The sequence below is a fragment of the Pelodiscus sinensis genome, chromosome 23, assembly GCF_049634645.1.
Source record: "Pelodiscus sinensis isolate JC-2024 chromosome 23, ASM4963464v1, whole genome shotgun sequence".
Classification (NCBI taxonomy): Eukaryota; Metazoa; Chordata; order Testudines; family Trionychidae; genus Pelodiscus; species Pelodiscus sinensis.
Window position 1 is genome coordinate 18,300,212 of NC_134733.1, and position 21,344 is coordinate 18,321,555.

General features: G+C 42.9%; 1 protein-coding gene across 5 annotated transcripts in view; it reads right to left on the reverse strand.

The window, feature by feature from the left end:
* GNB1 (G protein subunit beta 1) overlaps window positions 1-21,344 on the reverse strand; it is a 96,423-nt gene that overhangs the window by 32,487 nt on the left and 42,592 nt on the right. For 4 of the 5 annotated variants that reach the window (XM_075906356.1, XM_075906355.1, XM_006119216.4 and 1 more), the window contains one exon: window positions 10,821-10,928. In XM_075906356.1, coding sequence (XP_075762471.1) covers window positions 10,821-10,877 — 57 coding nt within the window. In that variant the 5' untranslated portion in view covers window positions 10,878-10,928. Of the gene's footprint in view, window positions 1-10,820; window positions 10,929-21,344 lie in introns of those variants that run through there. The other variant, XM_075906358.1, reaches the window with a different exon arrangement.

Sequence of the window (21,344 nt, forward strand, 5' to 3'; positions counted from 1 at the left end):
TGGTTGCAGCAGCCCTGGGATAGCAGAGCTGCAGCAGCCCACACAACCCCGAGGAGTGGAGCCCTGTTGGCTCCAGAACAGTGGATCCATGGCAGCTCTGGCTGCCCAGGGGTAGCGAAGCTGCAGAAGCCCTGGCGGACCCAAGGAGCAGAGGCTTGGCTGCTGCGGCAGCTCCAATGCCCCAAGCCCTGGCACTGCTGGAGCTGGGAAGCTGAAGCAGCCCTTGGATAACGGATTTCAGCAGTCGCTCCCTGACAGCCTCGGGGCCATAGCAGCCCCATCACCCTGAAGCTGTGGCAGTGTGTGGCATGTCTGGGGTTTGGAATGGATCCCATATAAAGAGAGATTAAAAAGACTTAGTCTCCTTTTTTCTAAGATGAAAAGTCCAAGAGGGGGATATGACAGAAGTCTATAAAATGCCATCATAACTGGTATGGAAAAAGTGAATAAGGGAAAGTTATTTACTTGTTTCCATAATGTAAGAACACGGGGTTACCAAATGAAATTAATAGGTAGCAGGTTTAAAACAAACAAAAGGAAGTTTTTCTTCAGGCAGCACACAGTCAACCTGTGGAACTCCTTGCCAGAGGACGTGGTAAAGGCCAGGACTTTAACAGGGTTCAAAAAAGAGCTAGATAAATTCATGGAAGTTAGGCCCATCAATGCCTATTAGCCAGGATGGGCAGGAATGGTGTCCTTATCCTCAGTTCGAAAATGGATCACATGAGGATTACCTGTTGTGTTCATTCCCTCTGGGGCACCTGGTATTAGCCACTATCAGCAGATAGGACACTGGACTAGATGGACCTTTGGTCCAACCCAGTATGGCTGTTTTTATGTTCTTATGAGAGCTGCAGTGGTGGGGTCCTGGCAGTCCCTGGGCATTGCAACAGTGTCAGCCCTAGGGTGAGCGGAGTCTGATGGTCCCAAGACAGTAGAACTCTAGTGGTGGGGACCAGCCAGGGGAGTTGGTGGCCTGGGGCACTGGTGGCCTGGGGCCAAGGGAGCTCCACCAGGTCTGCTGACAGACCCCAGGAGAGCCCGGAGTTGGTCTGGCATGTTGTACTATGTAGGTCACTGGTCACCAACCAGTAGAACGGGATTTACTGATAGATCTTGGAGCCTCTTGCAGGTGATCCTGACTGGTTTGGCCAGGAAGCTATCAAGCGCTGGCACTTCAGTTGCCCCTTCTCCCACTGTTATGCTACTCCTACCCTCTGCCTTGGAGCTGCCGCCCCCCCCCCCCCCCCCCCAGGAGCCTCCTGCTTCCTGTGCAGCGTGTGGGAGGAAGAAGAGGTAGATCCCTGATGTCAGAGTGTCCCTCCTCTAGGGATGTTAACAAGTAGTCGACTGTCTGATAAGCAAATACTTATCGGATAGTCGAAAGAATAGTCAACTAGTCGCTTCCCCCTCTTTGCTCCCTCTATCAGATAAAGGCAGCAAGGGGGAGGGAGAGAGAGAGGGTACTTCAAAGCAGCAGTACTGCATGGAGTCTGGGGTCCCAGGGTCCATGTGGTGCTGTTGCTTTGAAATGCCATGGCAGCGTTTCAAAAGGGCAGTGCTGCATGGAGTCCTCAGCTGACCCCAGGCTTCGCGCGGTGCTGCAGCATTTCAAAGGGATAGAGCCACACAGAACCGCCCCTTTGAAATGCCGTGGTGGCATTTCAAAGTGGCAGCACCACCCTATCAACCAATCGAATAGTCGATGCAAAAAAAGCATTGATTATTCAATTAGTGAATTAAACTATACTTAACATCCTTACCCTCATCTCCCCACTTCTGTACTCTCTCTCTGTGTGGAGATAAAGGGGATGGAGGGAGCTTGGCAATGCAAATCTCTGTCACTCTGTCTGTCATTCTCACAAACACACACAGTCCTTCACTCTCATCTCCTGACCCAACACATATGCAGGGGGGGCTGTTGTTACTTATTTTACTATGTGCAAAGTGAGTTATTTTTAGCTTTCGACTGGTCTGTGCATTTCAAAATTTTAATTTCTCTCTCATGTTTAAATTTAATTCTTTGAATAGTGAGTTCTCAAATGCCTATCCTGTCATGGCTGGAGTCATTATCCCTATGGAATTGCTGCTTCCGGAAGTGGCTGGCACATCCCTGCATCTCCTGAGAAAGGCAGACACTTGCCTGCAGACACCACTCCTGCAGCTCCCATTGATGAGTAATGGGGATTCGTGGCCAGTAGAAGCTGTAGGCTCAGTGCCTATAGATGTGGGGCAGCACATGACGCCATGAAGCCATTGCTGTACATGCCAGCTGCTTTCAGGAGTGGTGCAGGGCCAGGGCAGGAGTAAGCCTGTCTTAACTCCATTGTTCCACCACGTGGAAGCTGTCTCAGTTAAACAATGGCCAGCTAGAGCTTGCTTCCTGAACCCATCCCAACCCTGGACCTCCTCCTACACCCAACCTCCTGCCCCAGGCACGAGTCCCCCTGCACCCAAAACCCTTCCCAGAGCTTGCACCCTGAAACTCCTCCTGGAGCCCACTCCCCTACCCTGGACTAAGCCTGGAGCCCCTCCCACACTCCAAACTCCTTGATCTAAGACCAGAGCCTGAACCCCTGGTGAAACTGAGTAAGGATAGGGGAGGGAGTGAGCACAGTGAGGTCTCAGAAGGGGTGGAACAGGGGCAGGATCTGAAAGAAGGGGCAGGAAGGAAGCAGGGCAAGGGTATTTGGGTTTGAGGTAGATCTTACATTGCACTTAAATTAAAAAAGTGATCTTGTGGTTATAAAGGCTGGAGACCACTGATGTAGGCAGATGCTACCATGTGGCCTATGAGCTTGACACAGTTCCTTGCTGTGGTGGTGGGAAGCTGTCTGACGTCTTGAATAATGCTCAGTAGTGCTTGGAATGAATTTGGTAAAAATGTTCTGCCCTGAGTTGACTTCAGAACTTCCCCTATGAACTCCAGCCTCTGAACTGGAGACAGTGTGGACTTCTCTTTGTTTACAAGGCCAAGATTGTTTATCAGAGATACAGTCAACATGAGGTGAGCTTACACCTGTTCCCTGGGAGGGCCCTTGATCAACCAGTCATCAAGATAAGAATACCTGCACTCGGTTTCTGTGTAAGAAAGCTGCTACAGCCAACATATATTTGGTGAAAACCTGAGATGCTTATGACAGGCTAAAGGAGAGGACCATAAATTGGTAGTGTATCCCCATTTCCTGTGGTGATTCTTCCTGTGGGAATGATTTATCAATATATGGAAATATGCATCTTTTAACATGAGGGTGGCATGCCAGTATGCCGGATCCAATGAGGGAATGATGAGGTCAGGGAAACATGTAGAACTTGAGCTCCTTTACAAACCTGTTGAGACCCCTCGGGTCTAGAATGGGCCTAAGTCCTCCATTGGATTTTGGTATTAGGAAATACCAGGAGTAAAATCCCTTGCCCCTGTGCTCCTGAGGATTCTCTTTCACTGCTCCTAAGGATAGGGGTGATTGAACCTCCTGGATAAGGAATTGCTCATGTGAATTGTCCCTGAAGAGAGATGGTAGGAGGCGGGAAGGGAGGGAGACATGTGAACTGGATTTGAGTATCCTCTTCCCACCACATTAAGAACTCACTGGTCCGATGTAATATGGGGCCATACCCGGTGGAAGGGGGACAGTCAAGAAGAGAAGGGAAGAGGGATCAAACAGTAACAGTATGTCCACCATAGGGTCTGTCTCTTCCATCACATCCTCTGCTTTAAAATCCATTCCCAGCACAACCCTGCATGGAAGCTGCTGGAAGACCTTAACATCCTCAAGTGCTGGAGCTACTGAGGTGCCACCTCGTGCCTCGTCAAAGTGAGGACGACTAAATGTGCTAGTACTGTGGTATAGTCCCTGCTATTAGGGCCTGGACCTGTTTGGAGGTTACCAGAGCCTTGGAAAATTCCCTGGGGTGAGGGCACAACCTCAGGTGCAAACAGTGCCATAAATGCAGCCAATGCTGGTCCCCAGTACACCAACAGCACTGAGGAGCGACGCTGATGAGATTGTTACACACGGTGCCACCATCAGTGCCATTGGAGTTGGTACTGATGCTGATGGAATTTGCATCAGCGCTGATAGTCCATGAGACTGTGCCAAAGGGGCCGGTGCTAGCAGTTATGTCACTCCTGTCTAGGGATGTAAGTGACTACTCAAGTAGTCGAGTACTCGTCAAGTTTAGCCTTATAGCATGGGTGGCCAACCCGCGGCTTGCGAGCCACATGCCGCTCTTCAAAGAAAAAACTGCGCCTCCTGCATCCGCACTTGCGGATCTTCAAGGGGCAGCTGTGTGAAAGAGACAGAGCTGCGGTGTCCCGTTCATCCTTCAAAATGGCCACAGTTAAAAGGGAAATGCCTTCTCTGCTCTTAAAAGAGCAGCGTCGTTCCCACCCCCAACAACTTTCCCCCCCCCTCAGCTCTTTGCGATGTATCCACCACTATTTTGGCTGTAGTCTGTAACAGGTTGGCTTATAAGTTGAGTCACTACTCGATTGCTCGGTTCTTCTCCCCCCCCCTCCGTCCCGCCCCCACTGCCTCTGTATTGAGGCAGCAAGGGGGGCAGGGACAGAAGCCAGTGCTGGGGGGAGCCCGCTTAAAAGCCGGCTCTCCCCAGCACCATGTCTGCCCAGCAGTTAACACCACTGTGGCTCTGCATTTTAAATGTAGTAAGAGCCAGGCTTCCTGTGCGCCTGGCTCCTATTACATTTAAACTGCAGAGTCACAGTGGGGGTAGCAAGCAACCCCCTTATTGACTGAGTAGCTGATGGAGATTCCATCCACTATGCAATTAGCTAATGAACTGCTACTTAACATTCCTACTCCTGACAATGTCAGGGTGTGCACTGTAGCTGAAGGCAGAGAATGACCAATGGAGGAACGAATGTGGCCAAAACGAATGTGGAGAGAAATGCAAGTAATCAACTTGCAGAGCAGTAGGTCAGACTCTCACTCACTTCCCTCATTGCCATCACAGGCAGCAAGAGAAAAGTGAGAAAGCGTCACAGCCACTCCATTCTTTATGCATGAGGAGGCCAACGATGCAGCACAGCTGCTAACTCTGCAATTAAAAAAATCCAATCTTGCATGCATGTGAACCTACTCTGGGATTTACACGGACAACTCACTTGAAGAACTGTTGTATATATAATGCATTATGTTTAAAGACTTCTAGTCTCTTGAACAATCATTTGTTGATTTACAGTTGTTTGGCATAAATTGTTGTACATAAAACCCCCAATCCTTTCCAAAAATTGTGTTAAGTGCGTAATTTAATAGCATATAGTTTGTATAGTTTACAGTGATGCACTGTTGCCTTTTTAACAAGGAATGGCCACAGAACTGTTCCTCTTCCCATGAACTGAAATCTTAAATACAGTTTGAAAGATAGCTGAGAGAGGTTTAGGATTGGCGTCAGGGACTGGAATTCTAATTTACAAAAATGATTTGTTAAAAATAACTACAAAGGGAGGCAACATCATGTGGCAAACACATTTTCATTAAGTGTACTTACTGAAAAGATTTATGAATTGTTCCTGAAAAATACTCAGTGTTCTGGTTGGATAATCTGAATAGTGTGAGGCGGGCTGGGGAGAATTCTGACATGAGAGAGATGTGTATTGTAACCAAAGATTTAAAAAAAAAATCATACTTGTTGAAATCTGGCAGCATTTGCTCTTCAGAAATACTCTAATGAGCCCTGAGACTGACTCTGGTGGGATAATTAACATTTAAAGAAGATGAATTCTATTCTAGTCAAGGAAGATACACTACCCTCTTAAATTTTTCAGAATGGTTTCAACAAAGTAACCCTGAAATCTCCCCGCAAAACATAGGGTTGCCAGATGGTTTCAACAAAAATACCAGACACACTTGACATTACATCACAATCTACATTATATCTTATTTAGAAAATACCAGACATTTATATTTTCTCAATTTGTTTCCCCGAACAGAAAGCTCAAATACTGGACTGTCCAGTTCAAAACCAGACAACTGGTAACCCTAGCAATACATAACATACCATTTAAACCCTTAGTAAAATGTGCTACAGCCAAGAAAAATGTAGTTCTATTCTTATTTTGGTGGTTTAAACTCAAACTACAGACTTATATTGGTACGGTCTAACTATGCTAGTAAATGAACAGTAAGGATGACAATCCAATTTCAGTGTACACTGATATATACAGTAAACTTCCGATAATCCGGCACCTTTAGGACCCAGGGGGTGCCGGATTATCAAATATGACGGACTATCAGAAGGGGGGCTATGAGGGGTCTGGGGTGGGGTGGGGGGATGCTACCCCAGACGCCCTCATAGCCCTCCCTTCTGATAATCCGGCTCTGCCCCTGGTCAGTTTCAGCAGCAGCTGAATCGGGACGCCTACAGCAGAGCAGCTGGAGTGCTGCCGGGTTGGTTCGGTAGCGCCAACCCTTAGCACCGCGAGACCAACCCGTCAGCACCCCAGCTGCTCTTGGGGACGCCTGGGGCAGAGCAGCTGGGGTGCTGACTGGTTGGTCCTGCAGCGCCGCTCCTCGGCGCTACTGGACCAACCTGGCAGCACCCCAGCTTCTCTGCCCCAGGTGTCCCCAAGTCAGCTGCTGCAGAAACTGATCAGCGGCGGACTCCAGAAAGCCAGAGGCAGAGCTGCTCTGCCCCGGGCTTCCTGGAGTCAGCTCTGGTCAGTTTCAGCAGCGGCTGAATCGGGACGCCTGGGACAGAGCAGCTGGGGCGCTGCTGGGTTGGTCTGGTAGCGCCAAACCTCGGCGCTGCAGGGACCAACCCAGCAGCACCCCAGCTGCTCTGTCCCAGGTGTATCCAAATCAGCGGCTGCTGAACCTGACCAGCGGCTGATTCCAGGAAGCTGGGGCAGAGCAGCTCTGCCTCTGGCTTTCTGGAGTCAGCTGCTGATCAGTTTCTGCAGTGGCTGACTTGGGGACACCTGGGGCAGAGAAGCTGGGGGGCTGCCGGGTTGGTCCCGCAGCCCCGAGGGGCAGCGCTACTGGACCTACCCAGCAGCACTCCAGCTGTTCTGCCCCCTGCTTCCTAGATTCAGCGCTGGTCAGTTTTAGCAGCGGCTGAATCGGGGAAGCTGGGGGCAGAGCAGCTCCAATGGTCCGGCTGCCCGGAGCACTTCCTGATGGTCCGGCACCATCAAGAGTGCTGGACCGTCAGATGCCAGACCATCGGAGTTTTACTCTATATTGGTGTGAACTCTTGAAATTAAGGTCGAGAATTAAAATCACTCTCATCTTCTCCCTCTCAACTCTGGGATACTTGTTTTTTTGCTGCTGTGTTGTAGTGGGGGTGCTGTCTGCTATGTAACCCGGTGTTCCCACCTGACTCTGCTGTGATGTAAGATTCCCACTGACTCACCCACTTGTGTATTGGCTCAGGCACCTAATTCCAGCCTGAGCAGATAACATTGCTCCTGGGGGGAGAAGAGAGGAGACAAAGGCAGGGAGGTGGAAACGACCATCTGGCTCGGGGGCAGGGCCTGGGAGCGGGTCAGTTTTTGGGGGGGGGGGGGGGGACATGAAGAGTAGAGACTAAGCGGAGTACTGGGGGTTCAGGGCCCTGTTGCCTCCTGCCCCAAGAGGTCTGAGGCTGTCTGGCCCCTCACTTCGATGCCCACATAGAATCTGTGCTGTGCTGTACCTCTCAGAAGCAATAAACCCTCTCTATTCTACTGGCTGGCGGAGTCTCATCTTGCTGGAAACAGGGTGCAGGGTCGGGGGATAACCGACGCGCTGCCATAGCTGCATACTCATTTTAAATTAGAGAGCTTGTGAGGCTGAAAGGAAGACGTTTACGATGTGAACGAAAAAATAATTGAATCAGAGCTCACTTAAAGCCAGTATTTTGGCAGTGGAGTCAAGTTAAGCTTGTGTACAGACATATTTCCACATGAATGCCAGTTTTCTAATTTAGCAGCCCTGCTATCCCAAATAGCACAGACATGAAGACTGGTCTACAAATAGCCAACAAAATAATATTTCAAATTATATGAAAATCACTTGAAGTTTGTGATTTATTTTTATAGTTCTCATATTAAAGTGATCGTTAGATTAAAAATATTTTTTCAAACTTTTTAAAAGTTACTCAGTTGACAAATGAATCACAGAGCCATGCAATAGCAGTAAGTTACATATAGCCAAGCTAATGTAACCAACACAGTTATATAGGATCCCTGTGCTAAACAGCTTACCATGTAACAAGGGCAATACAGCTAGAATGTGTTGGGGGGGGGGGGGGGGGGGGGGGGGGGAGAAGAAAACCATGATGGAATGCAACAAAAATAGAAAAACCTCTTCACAGCATGTGCTCTGTTAGCACTACTTTTCTATTCTCACTGTGAACAATAAGGATACTAGGATATAAACCTCCATGATGTGCTTCTATGGGAGGTCTCAGAGAAGGTGAAGATATAGCACACTGGGTCAGGAAAATGTAAGGTGTAAGAGGCTGCAGGAGACTCAAGTGGAAGAAGGATGCAGGGCAAACATGAAGAGACAATGCAGCTTTGGTGGAACAAATGGGATGGAGTGTGTCAAAAGGAAAAAAAAAAAACCACACACAACCAGGAAGTTTATCTGCAGAAAAAACTACATATGACCAGTATCAACTAGCCTACATTTTATCTGAATGTATGGGGCTCCATCCATTTTCATTGCTTGTGCAGATTTGGGTCTGAATACTAGGTGTCACTACAGCCATTATTTTGAACCTTAAAAAGACTGTGGGGGTGTCACAGTTTAAGACACACCTTTCCACAATAACAATGGTTGACAAACACGACCACCAAGAAGTAAAAATGATGTTCTCTCACCTCTTCCCTCTGCATCCTGATATGTCTTGCCAGTATAATTACTATAACTTGGCTACTGTACCTCACTCGACTTCTGAGCTTGAAAGACATTTTGAGCAATAAACTAATAGTCACTGGTTTTTCAGTGTGTGATTTGCTTCATAAATATCTGTATCCATCAGAGCCCAATGTTCCAAACAGATAAAAGAGGAGCTCAGCACACAAGTCTAAACATGAGATCTCCTTATTTGCAGATCACCTGTACAAATGGCAAGGTCTGAAAAGAACGTTACTGCTACTTCCGATCAGTGCTGCTAACAGACTTCGCTGAGTCCTGTACGATGTGTGTATGTGTGTGTGGAAGGGGAGGCCACAAGCATGCAGATCTGGGCCCTTGGAAGGGGCGTGGCCTTGGGCAAAAGAGAACTGGACTAGGAGTAGCCAGCCCTCAGCACTGGAGCACTATTCTGTGCAAAACTCCAGAGTTGTGTCTACACTGACATCCCTTCCGGAAAAGGGATGCTAATGTAGCACTTTGGAATAGGCAAATCCGCGGGGGATTTAAATATCCCCCGCGGTATATGCATTAACATGGCTGCCGCTTTTTTCCGTCTTGGAGATAAGCCGGAGAAAAGCACCAGTCTAGACGTGATTCTCCGGAAAATAAAGCCTTTTCTGGAGTATCACGTCTAGACTGGTGCTTTTCTCCGGCTTATCTCCAAGCCGGAAAAAAGCGGCAGCCATGTTAATGCATATACCGCGGGGGATATTTAAATCCCCCGCGGATTTGCATATTCCAAAGTGCTACATTAGCATCCCTTTTCCGGAAGGGATGTCAGTGTAGACAGAGCCCAGTAGTGATTTAAAGGGTTCAGGGCTCTGGCCACTGCTGCTTTTAAATTTTTGGGCCCAAGGGCAACTGCCCCCTTGCTGTCAGTAGCCCAGCTTCCAATTAAAAGGGATGGTCATGAGACTATTATTTTAAATTTCACCTGAATTACAACTACTACTATGGAATATTAAAGAAACTATCAAAGAACACAAAACAATCTAGTTTAGTTTATGCTATTTATTTTTGGACTTCTCAGCCTACACAAATTAAACTGATCAGTTTCACTTCAATTTTTTATATATATATATATAGTCAGTTTTTCTTCTGCTTCATACTTTTGAGTGTTGTTTCCAAAGAATTAAGAAACGTTGGGAATAATTTTGTTAATGTTAAGTTTCATAAAATCCTTCTGAAAAGAAACCCAAAAAATGTCCATTTGATACTAATCTTTTTTGGGAATATTAAAGCACCTCAGTATATACTTGGTAAGTAATGTGCCAGCAAGTCATAAAGAACCAAAGTATATTTGTCACAATCTATAACGTAACACCAATAAAATAAGATAACTTAATTTTACTGCTGCTTGTATAAACTTTTGAGCATAAGCAGGAAATAAAATCAACACGGTAAATAAAATATAATGTAGTACTAGAGCCAAACTTTTTAAACTAATTTCTGAGAAGGGTTGTGAGGAAGTTTATTCATGCTAAACTTCATGGCGAGTGATGAATTATAATTTGTTTAGTACTAGACTCTACTAGTTCAAAATATTAAATCAAGACATTATCCAGTAAGTCCAAAGGCTTCATAAAAATATCATATACACAAACCCAATGCATTCAAGATTGGGAGAGCTTAAAATTCCAAAAGAAATATATGTTGGCCTTAAGGACTGATGTAAGACACAGAATTGCTTTTAAATACAATCTATACAATCTTGTTCTATTCTGTGTGTCTCAATCATAAAGCTTACTGGAAACTGGAATGGCTAAAAGCAACTTCCTATGGGTTTAGCCGTGCTTATATTTGTAAGATACCCAATACATTAACTTCTTAAATGAAAGTTTCAGCCTAATCATTTTTGTCCATTTCCCATCCTGTTCCTAAATGGACACAAATAGCATAAATGTCACCTGCATTAATAAGATCTAAATACGCACACTGATTTGATTTAATACATACTCTGATTTGGTTTTTCAGTTGCTCAGCCTCCTGGCGTAACTGGTCAAGTTCACTCATCTTCCTGTGCTAAAGGTGGGCTTCACTGCCACCTCTGAGACAATCAGAAATCTGAAATACAGACACATAATAAGGATTTATTAAAACAAAAAACAAAAACCCCCATGAACAGAGCAGAATGACCTTTCAAAGAACAGCTAGAATTCTACACAATATTTTATGATGGGTAAAGTCAGCTTCAGTGGGTCCCAGGCCACGTTTCTCAAATCTATTCAGAACAAGTTAGTCACAATCCTTCATATCTACTGTTCAGTACTTTATCCCCAGGACTAATAAAATACATCTAGGAGTACATCTAGACTGCGGTGCTATCTCCACTGTCCCGAAATAGCTATTCTGCATCTTTCAAACCAGCCCATTATGTCAAAATAGATTTCAAAATAATGGGCTCACTATTCTGATGTCACTGTAACCCTCGTTCCATGAGAGTTAAGGGATGTTTCGTAGTAGCGGTTTATTTCAAAATAAGACAACACAATTTGCATAGCTCAAATTGCGAGGCTTATTCCGAGCTAAGGCTGCATCTAGACTCCATTCCTCTTTCAAAAGAGGAATGTAAATGAAGGAAATCGAAAATGCAAATGAAGCGCAGATTTACAAATCTTATGCTTCATTTGCATATTGACATCTGATTGCTTTTTCAAAAAAGTTTTTTTCGGGGGAAAAAACCAAAAAGCCAAAAACCAACCCACAAAGCAGTCTAGACGCAGTTCTTTCAAAACAAACAAACAAACAAACAAACAAACAAACAAACAAACAAACCAACCAACCCACCCTTTTTGAAAGAACCCTTATTCCTGAAAAAATGAGGTTTACAGGGTTCTTTTGAAAAAGGGTTTTCCTCCCCAAAAAAGAACCATGTCTAGACTGCTTTAAAAAAAAAAAAAAAAAAACCCCACCTTTTGAAAATGCGATCGGACGCAATTATGCAAATAAAGCATGAAATTTGTAAATCTGCGCTTCGTTTGCATTTTCAATTTCCTTCATTTACATTCCTCTTTCGAAAGAGGATAGGGAAAAAGGGTTTCAAATATCAGTGGGCGATTTGTTTTTGTCAAAAAAGACAAAGATGTCTCTAATATTTATAGACTAGAGTAACAAACTGAGAAAACACTCCAGGTAGAAATATAATAAATAGTTTTCTTGAAATTTGGTGACAGAGGAATAGTATTTGGATAGCTGAGAAAACAGGGATTCTTCGGGTACTTATGAGGCAGAAGTAACCAAAGGAACATTTGATTTTGATAAAAAGATTATTCTCAAGTACTTATTAGGGAACCTCATTTCGTTTTCTCTTACTAGGTATTCGAGATATACTGGAATAGGTATTTGTAATAGTTGTGTGTAATTCCTACTGCAAATAAACTACAGGATAAACAAAGTATAACTGAAAAACAAATATGAACTTAAAATATATTTGATCTAAATTCTGTAATATACAATTAAATCTGTTCTCATACTTCTCACAGAGCCCCATTGTAATGCTCTTCATGTAGCACATAAAAGGATGGCCACCGCAGAGAACGAACACAACCAATACAACTAAATACAAATAGCTAAATAACATTTCTCTTGTTTTGATATGAATTCTAAACACTTTCACACAAATATTCACCCAAAATTCTGTGGCTGAAACAACTTATACCTGCGTTAAGAGTTCAACTAAATTATTTCAGGCTTGATTAGAACTGTCAAAAGAAAAACAACTTTTTAAAAATAAATATTTTAGAAACTGCCTTGATCTTCCATATTTAGTACTATCCACACTGCTGCTGTTCACTTTTGCTATTTTAATATGTTCATACATTGATACATATATATTTGAATACAAATCTGACTTTTCTGCTCTTCTAATGTATTTTATGCATGTACAATTAATGGACACAATCTTGCTTTTAATTGCTTCTCTTGTGGCCATTATTACCTCTTTTTCAGTAAAGTAAACCTTGGCATTCCTGAACTTTGTAAATGACAACACATACAACTTCTTATACTGTTAAAGTGAGTGTACAGAAATTGCAATATTGTTCAGAAAATACAAAACGCTCCTCTCCAAAAGAAACCACATTCTGGCAATTGTTTTAGAACAGCAATGAATGGTTGTCTACTAGAATAATGACCTAAGAGCTCATTGACACTTTCTATAACAGTGTTAGAACAGTTTCATTCTGTCTACAGTATCAATTACACAGTTTAATGAGTTGGAGAACCTACTGCTGACAGCCATTTTCTGCAACAGCTGGTTTTCCTAGTATAGATCCTGAGCTACTGGATAAAGCACATGCCTCTGGCTGCTGCATCCTAGTAGGAAATTGTTTACAGACATATAAAACACCATCCCAGAACCACAATGAACTTTCCACAAAAGCATCTTTGTTCCAAGTTATTATTCAAACCGTTTAAATATCTTCTGCTAAGTTTACAATACTTTGCCTTTAATAGACATTTTCCTATACAAAACCTTTTCCTTTAGCGTTCTAGCCCAAAAATCCATAGCTATCCCCAAATTTAGTTTCTTTTAATATGGTAGTACTAGGCACTAATGCAAATTGCAGAGGTATAGAAGGAATTCTAATGAAATTTACATTTAGGTGGGGGCAACAAGGTATAATGACTGTGGCAGAATTTTAGAGCTAACATAAAAGTGGAAGATTAGCTCAATTTTCTAGGCAGATTAAAAATCAATAAATTAACCTTAATTAAATACTTCAGTAGCATAAACATCCAAACTAAATTTATAAACATGACATTACTGATAGGCTAAATTCTTAAATTAGAACCCTTGTTAAAATACTTAAGAACAGTGTTTAGTATCTATAGGTTATAGCAAAACTTTCATTAAGCTAATAAACTGCTGTCGTATTTGGTTCTCCCTTTAAGGGCTATCTATAGCATGTATGATAATCTAAACAGAACTGATATTTACTTTGGAAAAGTAATTAGGTAACTAGAACAGATCCTTCACTACTAAAGAACATGAATGCTGTGCTAGCAGCTTTAGATATTATTCTATCAAGATGTAATCTGCTTAAAAAAACCCTCATAGGTAGCCCTTCTCAAGAGGAAAGATAAAAATAAATGCAAAGTTCCCTACCAGTCACAGTGATAAGAGATGGTATAGTGAAGGTAACTCAACAAGCAAAAGAGATTCAAATACCCCAGTAAAGAATGGTAAAACAGACTATGTGAAAATAAAGTTCTAATGCTCTCTAAATAGGGTAAACCCATAATTAGGTTGCTTTCTTACAGCTTTCTATCATAGTAAAAAGTTCTCTGAAGCACTTCAGAACTTTAAAAAGCTCCCAGAATCTGCCAAGACAAATTGACCAACCAAATATCGAAACCAGACTTCTTATACCTTTACTTATAAATATACTGCTCTCCTCAGCAGTCCAAAATATATTTATAAGATACACTTGAGTCAGCTCCTACCAAAAAATCATTAGTAGTACTGTTCAAGCCCAGAGGCTGTGTTCAGGTGGAATTAGGTCTTTCTCCCTTCAGGTTCCAGGGTCATAGTTAAGCCTTTGTAAAACTGTTGGTTTAGCTTAGTCACCCATTCAAATCCAGTTAAGACAAAATCTGATGAGAGCATTATGCTGTTCACTATCCTTCTGACCTATATTCACCATTCTGTTTTCTTTGGAACATTCTTTAATTTCAGAATATTCTCCATCAGAGTTCAGTACTAGGGACTCATCTACTGAAGTACACACCTGTCTTAAGAATGCAGCAGTCACTGCTCATCCTGTCTCTGAAGCTTAGCTCTCCCTGCTTGGAGTTGTTTGTCCTGCAATTTTGACAATGGCTAAAGTGATTTTTAGCAGACAAGGCATCAAATGTATCACATTTCAGCTTCACCACAAATCAGTTGGTCTTTACTTACAACAATTTTAAGTTACTATTTAGATCTATTTCAACTGGTCAAGAACACAGAAATATCTACCATAAATTAGAAACTACAGTCTCTGTTACTACATCTTTCACACAGCTCAGCACTTCTATGAAGTGGTATGTTCTCATTTTACAGGTGGGGAAAACTAAGGACCACAAGTTAAGCAATCTGCTCAAAGTCACAGTAGGTTAATGACAGAATCAAGAATAGAATGCAGGTCTTCTAGCTTTCAGTCTCCTACTGGAGTCACTATAGCCTGCTGATGTCACCTGCAGCTGCATCTTTAAGAAGTCTGATATGGACTAATTATCACAGCAAGCAAAGGACTAGCTACCTGTCTGTCCTGTTACAGGACATGGTGTAAAATGGTGCCAATCTTCTACTCATGCCAGAAATTACTGAAGAGTAAAAACAATGAAATTAAATTATTCAGCTATTTATTGAAAGTGTTTAATTTTTCTTTTTAAAAAGTTTTTTTTTTTTTAAAGAGATAAAAACTGATCCTAGGAACAGAATAAGTTTGAAGTTCTCTTTACAGTGATTGAGCCTGGAACTATCATGCTGGATTATTTGCATACATTCAGCAGTTTTTAAAGATATATCACGAGTTTCCTTCATGCTTGTGCCTTATAGCTTAATGTGGTCTGCAATGAAGGATACTACTGTATATGTGTACGCCAGCTGAGGTGGGACATTACTATGTAATGCCTTATAGCCACTCAATATATAAATGCAACAGCATGAAGGAAGTATAGGCCAATATGTTAAATAGTGGGTTTAGTGAACAAGTAGGGATGTAAATGTAAATGGGTAACTAGTTCATCAGTTACATGGTAAGCACCACCTTTACTGTGTTATGCTTACTAGTAACCGATTAACTGACGCCTGGCCTGGCTGTAGTAGTTCCTTCCTGCACGGCTGCTCCAGTCTGGCCAGGCCCACTATGCCACAGTCGAGGGGAGGTGGGGATTTTCTGCCTGGCTGGGCCCACAGGGATGGGAGCTTGCAGCACCGCAGGACAGACCAGTTGGCAGGCCTTCAGTCAATGGTTATATGGTTAATACTCTCATACTTTTTTGCATCCCTACTCTACAGAGGTTAAGCACTCCAAAGCATGTACACACATTTCTTTCCACAAAGAAAAGTCTTCATTAAAAAACTTACGATTGCTTAAGGGCAAAACCCATCCAATGCAATACTTCTAAAAAAAATTGTCCAGTGATAGAACCACCTTTAACATACCTTAACTCTCACATTCACCACTTTTACTGGCACATGCTGCTCACCCTTCTACAGACCCCATAAACTTCTGACTCAAAGTTGGACCTCCCTGATCCAGCCCTGATCCCAAATGAAGGAATTTGCCAGACCAAAGGAAATCAATGCCCCTCTTGGACACTGGCCCTGCTCCCAGGCTCCTCTCTCAGATGCCAATCCCAGCCTCCGCTCCCGGCCCCCGGTGGGCTTCCAGCCACCAGCCCCCGCTGCTGGACTCCCAGCCGGTCCCCGCTTCCAGTTAGAGGGCCTACCAGACCACAGATGTTGCCAGACCAGAGAGGTTCAAGTGTAGCTATCCTACACAACACCACACTCCCAATGGGTTCACTCTATAATGTGAACCTTGACTGCAATCTTATCTATTCTAACAAGAAACCATCACATCATACATTAACTGAGTAGTATATGGGTGTTTAAGGACATGTGCACATTATTTTACAGCCCTGGCCTGGGCTGCTCGTGGTGTTTCGAAGCATCAGCGCCATGTGGAGCCCAGGTTCAGCTAGGGACTTCCCCGATTACCCCGGGGCTCCATATGGTGGTGCTGCTTTGAAACGCCGCAAGGAGCACAGGGGCAGCGGGAGAGTCCCCCCACTGGCCTGGTGCTCCCCGTAGCACTTTTGTCTTTGAAGTGTAGCAACAGCCCTAATACTATTTGATTAGCCAATTAATCGAAATTTTACATCCCAGGTAAATAGTAATGACAAAAATATAAACATACAGAAGGTCAAATCTTTGATACACAATGTGCCTAACAGATACTACTTGGTTCTACTACAGTAAAAAGTTATGTTCCATTTCTAGCTCTTCTCTATGTCAAAACAATTATCTTTTGTATTGAAGCTCCTGCTAACTCCACTCCTTACTTCTCTGCTTGCCTCTCTCCCCTTGCACACCAAAAAGGTGCATTTTAACAGGGGTGCCTCCTATGTTTCCTATGAAAGTACACAGCAGTTTTCCAAATCTCTGCCTGTGAACCTTGGAAAAAAACATGAATATAGTCAAGGTCTCTAAAGGAGCCTCTGCCTCAAGATTACATATGACTTCAGTACACTTTTCACTGTGCAGTTCAGACAGACATTCCTGTAGAATGCAACCCTCCTAATCCATAGTACAACTAAAACCAAAAGTGCCTTACCAATGCACTTTGTAAGCTTAGTGAAAACTAGGGATGTACATGAGTAGTCGAGTATACGATTAACTGATAAGCCTAGGCTTACTGGTTAATCGTATACTCGACTACTTGCATTCCCCCTACTTGCGCAGGGGGAACTGGCTTAAAAGCTGGTTCTCCCCATCACCGGATCCATGGTGCCAGTGCCCCCCTTACCCTCAAGCTTGGGAGTTGGGGGGTAGGGGAGGCTGCGACAAAGTAGTCTTTGCCTGTGGCAAGTCTGGGCCTGCTGTGGGCAGAGGCTGCCTCAAAATAACAGCCCTTGTCTGTGGGTGTCTGAACTCCGCTGCAGAAGGGATGTTAAATTGTGGGTAACTAACTGAATAGTCAATGCATTTTGCAACAGCCCTAGGGCGAATGTACCACATGAAGCCCGGGATCAGCTGGGGAATCTCCAGCTGATCCCAGGTTCCTTGTTGTACTGCTGCTTTGAAATGCCAGGAGGGGCCTGACGCTGGGCTCCTGCAGTGGTGCTTCAAAGCAGTTGTGCCACGTGGAGCCTGGGATCAGCTGAGTCTGGGCTCCTTGCGGTGCTGCCGCTTTGAAGTGCTGCAGGAGCCCAGCGTCAGGCTCCTCCCGGCATTTAAAGCCACCTGGCATCCCATGCTGCTGCCTCCTGCTGCCACCAAGAGTGGGGCCGGAGTGCAGTGACTGCCAGCCCACCCTTGGGACTATGGAATATTCGAGTAACGGCTAAGAATTCACACAATTACTTGACTATTGAATTACTCAACATCTAACACCCCTAGTGAAAACCTCAGCCTGTTGTTTCCTCAATATAGGATCCAAAGTACTAGTGACCATCTTTCATCCAATGATCTTAAAGTGCTTTATAAACAGGTGTTCTCAAACTTCGTGTCACAACCACTTTCTAACGACGACAACTGCTTCAGGAAGGGAGACTGAAGCCTTCCTGGAGTTTTTCCAAGCCCCCGTGCCCTGGCCGGGGGAGATCAGTAGCCAAGCCCCATTGCCCATGGAAGGGATGGGGTCAAAGCCAAGGGCTCAGGGCTATAGTTCCCTGCCTGGAATTAAAACCATTTTCCTTGGGCTTTGACCCCACCCCTTCCAAGGGTACAGGGGACCTGTAACCCTGAGCCCTGCCCTGCCCCCCCCCCCCATCAGTGGCTAAAATCCTCATGCTTTGTTTACAGTCAGCTTTGTTAACCCCTTTAACACGGGGTTGTGGCCTACTTTGGGGGTACAGGGGCCGTTGTTCTCATTTTATAGACAGATACATGGAGACAAGGAGTTCAAGCAATTTGCCACTGACATTTTGAGAGTTGCATAGTCGCAATAGTACTAAAGAGTCCGGATTTTTACTCACATGCCTCTAGACATACTGCTTCAATTAAGTAAATACTATACTTGACTTCATGGCACACTAGAGCTAAAAGTGTAAAAAACGTAGATGCTTGTCTGCTTTGCATTACATAATGTATTAAAAAGATTACATCACAACAGTCAGTTAAACATACTCCTTCATTCAGAGTTAAAAATCTTTCAATGTACATTATAAAACTCCAAATCCCAAACTTGATTTCTAGCACAATACCACCAGAAACTAAATAATGCACATTTCCCCTACAGGTCCTTTTTTTGTTTAAATATTAACAGGAAGTTAACTCCTGCCAACATGACTGAGAACTCCCTGACTAAATATTCAGGAAATGAAAAGACTAACCCAGCGAGAGGTTCTTACAAACAAATGGTTTAAGAAACAATCAGCTAACCATCTTTGTGATTTTTCCTTTCTCTTCACATCAAGTCTCAGAGTAAATTTTATGCTAATATAAACTAGATGGGAGGGGTAATATATACCTTTTGTGCACATTTGAATCAAACATTACAAAATGTCTTTGTGTCTCTATACAAAAATAAGTTGTCAGAGCTTTCTGAGGTTCCAATAATAAATTCACATTTTCTTTAAAGACAATGAACCCAAAAATGTAAGGTTATTAAATTGGAAGGGGCATTATGTGGAAATTAGTTGTTCTTGATCCCCATACATGGACCGATACAATCCAATACAAAATGCTATGCAAAAAAAACGTTTAAAAAAGCACTGAACCAGCTGTATGAAGAACCACATTACTATGTAGAAGCTGTCAGCATAACAAGGAAGACACTGTACTTCAATTTCTGTGGTTTTGAAAAAAATGCTTCTCCTGAATCAATAATACTCTAGCCATACACATGTATTTTGTTTTCAAAATTATCACTGTGGGGGGGAGTAAGCAAAACAGATATTAGCCATCAATCTTCCACTTACCTCCCTTTCCCTTCAACGTGCTACCTTGTCTTCCAGAACACCACATACCACTCCAGCACACCTTCACTGAACTCACTCAAAATCTCCTTCCATAAGCTGACCTGCTTTACTGAATCTGCTACGAGGCTAAATCTCCATAATCTTGTTGACAAAAATGCCTTGTAGTTAAATCTCTTTGTAAGAGACATTAAAATATACACTTAACAAGGTAGCTTATTATTCCTTGCAACTTCAAATGACCCAAGTCTCATATTTATTTTGTTCGGTTATTTGCACCACATACGTAATTACTTCACTATCCCTTTTCCCACATTCAGAAGCTAGATAAGTTCCATATTGGTAACTTATTAAAGTAACATCTGGAGACTTTTACCTCTTATCACAAGAAACTATATTTCATACTCTTGCTGCACCTCCAAGTTGCATTTCTTAAATATTAAGAGGAGAAAAAAACAGGCAAGCAAGATATTTAGGTATTGGATATTTCTAAAGAATCACCACCTATGGTGTAATGTATTTTTACTATTCCTCCTACAGAGAAAAGGGAAATTATCTTCATGAGATTTTTGTAAAATAGCTGCAAGGGTAGTGTTTGAGGATTAAAAATCTCCAACTATGTACTGTAATTCATAGCTGTTTGAACTTTACCAACACAGAAACATTATTGTGAATGGGGAAATAAGCTCAATAAACAGTGGCCAAGTGCAACATTTTTGCCCTAAACATAAAGCACTCGTTCTGAACCGTGACATTCCAATGAAAGGAGTGATTTAGAGTTTAAGTCCAATCATATTAGATCTAATATTTCAATATACTAAGTCTATGTAATTTGAAGTGCACTATACTTAGTTCAATCTAATACAGATCTATGTGTTGTGAAAAGTCTAGCAGCTCTATTTTAAAATATATCATTCTTTAATCTTCTTGCCATACACTACAAAAGCCTCTTCAGAATTGTAGTATATGGTTATACTGTAGAAAAGGGAAAAAAAGTGACCGTGGCAAAGTTTACTGTACCTCATTTATTCCATTGCTATTTTTCCCCATTTTACCAAAAAAAAATTAAACCACCAAACTTGTAAATTTAACCCAGGCTTTGAGAGTTAAACTGGGTTCTTTTCTTTCTCCACATCACAACCAATTACAAAAATATGCAAGATGGATTATTCCTAATTTCAAAACTTCAGCAGAAATATAGAAAGTACTGAGGGTATGATTTTGCTTGTAGTTATCTTTTTTAGTTATGATGGTGCATAAGTAATAAAATAGTCCAGCTAGAGTATATAATGATTGTGCTAATTACATCAATGTACAAAGGTTAATAATGCCTGTCACATGCCTGCCAAACATGAACTGGGTATAACAATTTTAAGGAGGTGAACAAGGGCCAAATGTCCACTTGACATGCTGTAGATAGATATGGCATTCAATTTAGCAAGTCTAGTTAAGACTTGCTAAATCAAACGCTGAAGTTAGCTCTAGTCAGCGCCAGTACTCCTCACAGTCTCAAGAAATCAGGGACGCTGATGGGAGCGTTTGCTCCTCTGGGCCTCCTTCTGAAGATGATGCCAAGCTCAGCTTAAAGTAAGCCTACTCCAGCTACATATTTTACTTTGCTGGAGTTGTGTACCTCAACCCAACCTTCCCAATCTAGTGTAAACCTGGCCTAAAACAAGTTGCCCAGAAAATTAATCTCTGCTCCTGAAAACAGATATTTTTACGGGCTAATGAGCATAAAACAGTGATCAAAGCCTTTTGAAGTGGTGAAGTTCTAGCTGACTTGTACTTTTTAAAAAGTACAAGGAGTCTCACACAGGAGCCTACATTATGTCCATCAGATTAGCAGAC